This window comes from Callospermophilus lateralis, chromosome 2 (genome assembly GCF_048772815.1).
Source record: "Callospermophilus lateralis isolate mCalLat2 chromosome 2, mCalLat2.hap1, whole genome shotgun sequence".
NCBI classification, from domain to species: domain Eukaryota; kingdom Metazoa; phylum Chordata; class Mammalia; order Rodentia; family Sciuridae; genus Callospermophilus; species Callospermophilus lateralis.
In genome coordinates, this window is record NC_135306.1 from 153,651,910 (window position 1) to 153,658,479 (window position 6,570).

Below are 6,570 nucleotides of genomic sequence, written 5' to 3' on the forward strand. Positions count from 1 at the left end.
ATGTCAATTTACAAAGGCACCAAAATGTACACTGGAGAAAAGAAAGCCTCTTCAACAAATGGTGCTGGGAAAACTTGAAATCCACATGTAACAAAATGAAATTAAACTTCTATCTCTCACCATACACAAAACTCAATTCAAAGTGGATCAAGGACCTAGGAATTAAACCTTGCACTTAATGAAAGAAAAAGTAGGCCCAAGTCTCCATCATGTGGGATTAGGCCCCAGTATTCTTAATAAAACTCCTACAGTGTAAGAATTAAAATTAAAAATCAAAAAATGGGATGGTTTCAAACTAAAAAGCTTCGTCTCAGCAAAAGAAACAATCATTGAGGTGAATAGAGAGCCTACAGAATGGGAGAAAATCTTTACCACAAGCATATCAGCTACAGCACTAATCTTCAGAATATATAAAGCACTCAAAAAGCTTGATACCAAAAAAACAAATAACCCAATCAAAAAATGGGCCAAGGACCTGAACAGACACTTCTCAAAAAGATGATATACAATCAATCAACAAACATATGAAAAAAATGTTCAACATCTCTAACAATTAGAGAAATGCAAATCAAAACTACTCTAAGATTTCATCTCACTACAGTCAGAATGGCAGCTATCAAGAATGCAACAATAAGTGTTGGTGAGGATGTGGGGGAAAAGGCACACTCATACATTGCTAGTGGGATGGTAAATTGGTGCAGCCAACATAGGAAGCAGTATGGAGATTCCTTAGAAAACTTGGAATGAAACCACCATTTGACCCAGCTATCCCACTCCTTGATTTATACTCAAAGGACTTAAAAACAGCATACCACAGGGACACAGCCATATCAATGTTTATAGCAGCACAATTCACAATAGCAAAATTGTGGAACCAACACAGATGTCCTTCAGTAGATGAATGAATAGGGAAACTTTGGTATACATATGCAATGGAACATTATTTAGCATTAAAAGAGAATAAAATCATGGCATTTTCAGGTAAATGGCCATTCATGGAGAATATAGAGCTAAATAAAGCAAGCCAATGCCAAAAAAACCAAAGGCCGAATGTTTTCTTTGATATGAGGATGCTGACTTATAATGGTGGTGGGGTAGGGAGCTTGGAAGGAATGAAGGAACTTTAAGATAGGGCAAAAGGGAGGAAGGGGGAGGGAGGGGATAAGGGGGTAGGAATGATGGTGGGATGAGCTAGACATCATTACCCTAAGTACATGTATGAAGACACGAATGGTGTGAAAATACTTTGTGCACAGTGAATTGAAAAATTGTGCTCTCTATGTGTAATATGAAATGAATTGCATTCTGCCATCATGTATAACAAATTAGAATAAATAATTCATTAAAAGAGAGAGAGATGTTGATTTAAAGATTGAATTTTTGCCTAAACTCTGCTTTTCCCAATTGTCCCTCAGGATTGAGTTTTTCCATGGTTTATCTACTGCCCAGTGAACACTCCACCACAGCACTAGCTCACTTCTTCCAAGGGTCCACTTGCCTGTGTGGTGTGGACTGTTTCTTTAGCATGGATTTCAACATTCTTCCCTTTCCACAGCTGCTCTTTGTGAATTTCCTGACATCCCTCAGCTTCTCCCCTCTCTGTCCCAGGATGTGCTGAAATCTCTGGGCTGGGCTGCTCAACCTAGGAAGGAAGCCCATGTTCCAGCAGACTGTGAAGCCAAGCTGCACTGCTACTAGGGACTTGTCCTCCACTGATCACCAACATCTGTTGCTTTCCATTTAGTGTGCCAGGTAACTCCTCAGGGAAAGCTGAATTGTCTCTCTTCTCATACAAGGATGAGAGCATATGCCTTTATCCTAAGATATTTCTCATTTTTTAAAACTTCTAAATGTCAGGTTTCATGTGGCTCATGTTACCATGGTAATTGTGACAAGAATGTGTGCTGCATTTTAATGGATATACGAGTACTCATATTTCAAAATTGTAAGCTTGGTTTAAAAAAAAGTCATTTATATCTATAATTTTAAGTTTAAAGATATTCAAAACTATTATTCTATTAACAATTTATGGGTGAAACATGATCTCAAATCACATAGTCCCCAATTATAACATGGTATATATGCAAACATTATTTTTTTAGATTTAATTGAAAGCATAGGGTTACTAAGATACTAAAACTAAGGATCTAATTCAAAACCCTCTTCCTGTTGAATCTCAAGAAAAAGTATTTGTGGCAACTTAGGATACTTTTTCCATCCTAGGGCAGCCTGATATTATAGACTGTATTTAAACTACAACAGGTAACAACAGCCAGGAACAAAATTGTCATTCCATGTTTAGAAGGAGATTGAAAAACTCCAAAGAATTAGTCTGATGAACTCAAACAGTAGCAAAAGCAAGAATCTCTAACATGCATAATTTTCCAGAACCTTTCCCCCTAATCAGAGCTTGGGTACAAAAAACATCTTGTATAGTCTCTTACGAATCTCCTTAGTCTTGATGGAATAGATAATTGGGTTGAGCATTGGAGGCACAAAGAGATAGACCAAGGACATGAACTTGTGCACATACTCAGGAGCATGCTTCCCAAATCGATGGACCATTGATACACTAACCATGGGCACATAGAAGATGAGCACAGCACAGATATGTGATACACATGTGTTAAGTGTCTTGAGCCTCTCTTCCTTGGAGGCAATGGCCAGCACAGAGTGCAAAATGAGCACATAGGAGAGGAGGATGAGCACTGAATCTATACCAAAGGCAGAGATGACAATGAACAGGCCATACATGCTGTTGATGGTGGTATCTCCACAGGGCAGGCGGATCATGTCAGGGTGCAAACAGTACGAATGGATCAGAACATTGACCTTACAGAAGGGCAGCCTCTTCAGGAGGAAAGGAAGTGGAAAGACCATGCAAAAGCTGCGGATGATAATGGATATTCCCATGCGGGCTACATGGACATCAGTGAGCACTGAAGAATAGCGCAAAGGGTTACAGATGGCCACATAGCGGTCAAAACTCATGGCCAACAGGATCCCAGATTCTGTCCAGGAGAAAAAATGGATAAAGAACATTTGGGCCAGGCAGGCATCAAAAGCAGTCTCTGGAGCATGAAAACACATAGAAGCCAGGACAGTGGGCAGTGTAGAAAAGGACACCCCCAGGTCAGTGACAGACAGAAGAGACAGGAAGTAGTACATTGGCTGGTGCAAGCTCTGCTCCTCCTTGATGATGAAGAGAATCAGGGTGTTGCCTAGGATGGAGACAGCATAAAGCAGCAGGAGGAGGGCGGCCAGCCAGTGCTCCAGGCTTCCCAACTCTGGGAAGCCCATGAGTGTGAAGCTGGTGGTACTTGAGAGGTTAGTCCCCAAACTTCTCATTGTAGTTTCTGAATGCCCTTGAGGGAAATACAACCATAGTGAATTGAGGACACATGGCGGAAAAAGTAATGATCAGAATCAACTAGTGTCTTGGGAAAATGAGGGACAGTGACATGTAGCTTCCAATACCATAGATCATGGGGATGCCAGAAAGAAGGAGACTACATTTCAGGCCCTCCACTGTCGGCAGGATCCCTATATCTGCCATGGGCTCCAGCTTATTCTCCAAAGAAATCCTTAGTCTTCTTTTTCTATATTCTCCCCTTTTCTCCCTGTATTTGTCAGAGGATCTAATCTTTCCCCACTTATGAAGAATGACTTTTTCTTTGTACTTGTCCCTAGCTATCAGCTTCTTCGGTAAATGAGGTACAATGCCTCTTAATAATCTGCAGCTAATGATTCATGCTCTTTCTTCCATCTTCACAGCTGCTTCTCCTCTGCTGCCTGCACACCACCATCACTCCAGGTCCTCATCTTCTCTTCATTGCTTGCATCTCTTATTCATCCACCAAGTGTCCATCACCCCACAGTCCTCCACTGACGATTGTTCTTGGTGTTTTCTGTCCTATGTGTTCCCAAGTTTGTTCTCACTTTAAGTCAGATTCTCAAACTGCAGTGTATGCTAGATTCACTTGAGAAACTTTCAAAAATCCCTTTCCTCAGACCACACCTATACCAATTAAATGTGAAACTCTGTAGAGAGAACTGAGGAATCAGGGTTCGGTTGTTATTGCTGCTCTCATTCATTGTTTATCTCTCAAGCTATTCCAATACGTAGGCTAAGTTGAGAGTCTGGGTAGATCACTCCAGTCAACATTCAGATATACCCCTGTTCTCTACCAACTTCTTCCTTACTGAAGATCAATTTCAAGAGCTACAATCATAGGAAACAAAAAGTAATAATGAACTTATTACCCTCTCACATCCTTCTAATAATCACCCATTTTATCTAGGCTCTTTCACAAGTAATATTCTCATTTATTTTCTATTCATAGTGTCCATATTATTATTCCTCTGTACATTAATGATCCTAAATTTATATATTTAATCCAGGCATCTCTTCTAGGTATTCATTCATGTATCAATTCTCAATTGTAAGATTTCACTAGTGTCTCAAACATAAAATAGGACATTTAACTTATTCTTGTCATACTTGATCCTCTTCAATATTTATCATCTCATTAAATTCCTTCCCCATCTATTTATAGGCTTTATATCAGAAAACTCATAAGACACCCTTGACCTCTGTCACTTCTCCTATTCAGAGCTCTAGTTAATCTATGATCATTTGTCTAATATATAACTCACTTCTTTAAACCAGGATATTCACACAGCCTTCTTTAATGACTACTTGGTTTCAGACCAATCTTTCTCTGATCTATTCTACACAAAGCAGGCAAATTATTTGTTTGCAAATAATAAGTTAGGGCTGTTTACAAATAATAAGCTAGTTTGAATCTCCTACCCATGAATTTTCACTGATTCCCAGATTATGGATCTTTCCATTCACCATACTACAACTCAAATAGATTTCAGTGGTAGAGCACCTGCTTTGCATGTTCAAGGCACTGGGTTCGATCCTTAACAGCACATAAAAATAAATAAAAATACTGTGTCCATCCACAACTAAAAAAATATTTAAAATAATAATAATAATAATAATAATAATAATAATAATAATACCATTTGATTCAAATGTATGAATTGTCAAGATCATTGTACTGTCATGTGTAGCTAATAAAAATAATAATAATAATAATAATAATAATAATGTTAAATGATTTTACAGCCCTGTTGAAAACCTTCCAATGGTTTCTTTTACCTTTTGAAATAAAAATTCAAATAAGAATCCAAATCTGCACCATGACAGACAGCAGGAGCAACAGATCCAGGAACTTATTAGCTTCCATTTATTCTAATCATTCATTGCTTCTCATGCTTGTAAGGCCCTCTTACATGCACTTACATATATTTTTAATTCATTGCTTTTATCACACTTTAAAATTAGATTGAAACATAATTGGTTGTTTGAATAGTATCTTTTTCTCTTAATAAGTTCAAAACTCCCATAATTGTCTGTTTCTTCTCATTTTATCCTCAATGCTTGGGCAAGGATACTGGCATTTAGTACCCTGGACTAGGATTCTAAGATAACCAATTCTACTTTTAATTTTTAAGCATGTGTACTAAATAAACTTTTTAAGAAGAAGACATTATTACCCATGTTTCTAGTGTAATAGGATTCAGATAAGTAAACATCTGATAAGTTTTATCTCACTTTTGCCACATACCAGCTGTGAATTTAATTAACTTTCTCAGAGCTCATTTTCACATTTATAAAATAGAAAAAGTACAGAATAAAACATTTAAAGTGCATATTTAGATTCCTCTTGCAACACATGAGTAAAAATGAATTAATGGAAACAGAGAAAGTAACAAGGAAGATGAACTTTTAGGGTCTAAGATTCAGGTGCAATCCTCAAATTAACTTTCTGCTTTCAGTTTTCCCATCAAAGTCTCTCTTCTTTTGAATCAGTTTTTTATCTGCTATTTAATTGAAGCATGAGTTAATCATACTGACACATTCACACCTAGCAAAACCTCAGATGCCCTTCTAAGCCAGATCTATGCATCCCAGAACCCACAGACTACAGCTTCAAAATAAGGCTGGCATAGTGCGGTTTCAGGCACCAATGGCTAGATGGGGAGTATGAGTACAGAGATAGAAATGATATGCAGAAAAAAAACTCTAAAATCACAGCCTCTTCTTCAAATCTTTGTACTCCAGTTGTTTTCAGAATCCAGTGCAATGAATGTGGCTTCTGAGGATCTCTATGAGAGAAGAGCTGAAGTTTCTCCTTACCTCCTCAGAGTAACTGATGAATCTGGGAGAGAGGTAGCTATGGTGCTCAACAGGGGGAACACCAAAGACTCCACATACTGTGTAAGCAGCTCTGCACAGAGCCCTACTGCCACCCTCGTCAGCTCCCTGCTCTGAGCTCTATAAAGCCACCTCTTAAGGTCCCCTGGGTCTGATAAATCCAGGGTAAAAAGAGATGGCTGGGGCTCTAGGGAGCATGAAAAAAAAATATTGAGTGGATGATACCTCTATGCCCTGTCATTTCTCCCCCTTAGGTGTTTCAAAGAAATTAAGAGTCAAAACTGGTTTATCCTAAAGTAATCAACATTATTCAACTCTTCATCTTCAAGGGCTGAGACCCA

The 6,570-nt window shown here is 38.3% G+C and overlaps 1 protein-coding gene across 1 annotated transcript; it reads right to left on the reverse strand.

Moving 5' to 3' along the window:
* Window positions 1–2,403: 2,403 nt before the first annotated feature.
* LOC143391399 (olfactory receptor 51I2-like) lies at window positions 2,404–3,348 on the reverse strand. Its single transcript, XM_076844103.2, has one exon. The coding sequence runs from the start codon at window positions 3,346–3,348 to the stop codon at window positions 2,404–2,406; it is 945 nt and encodes a 314-aa protein (XP_076700218.2).
* Window positions 3,349–6,570: the final 3,222 nt, after the last annotated feature.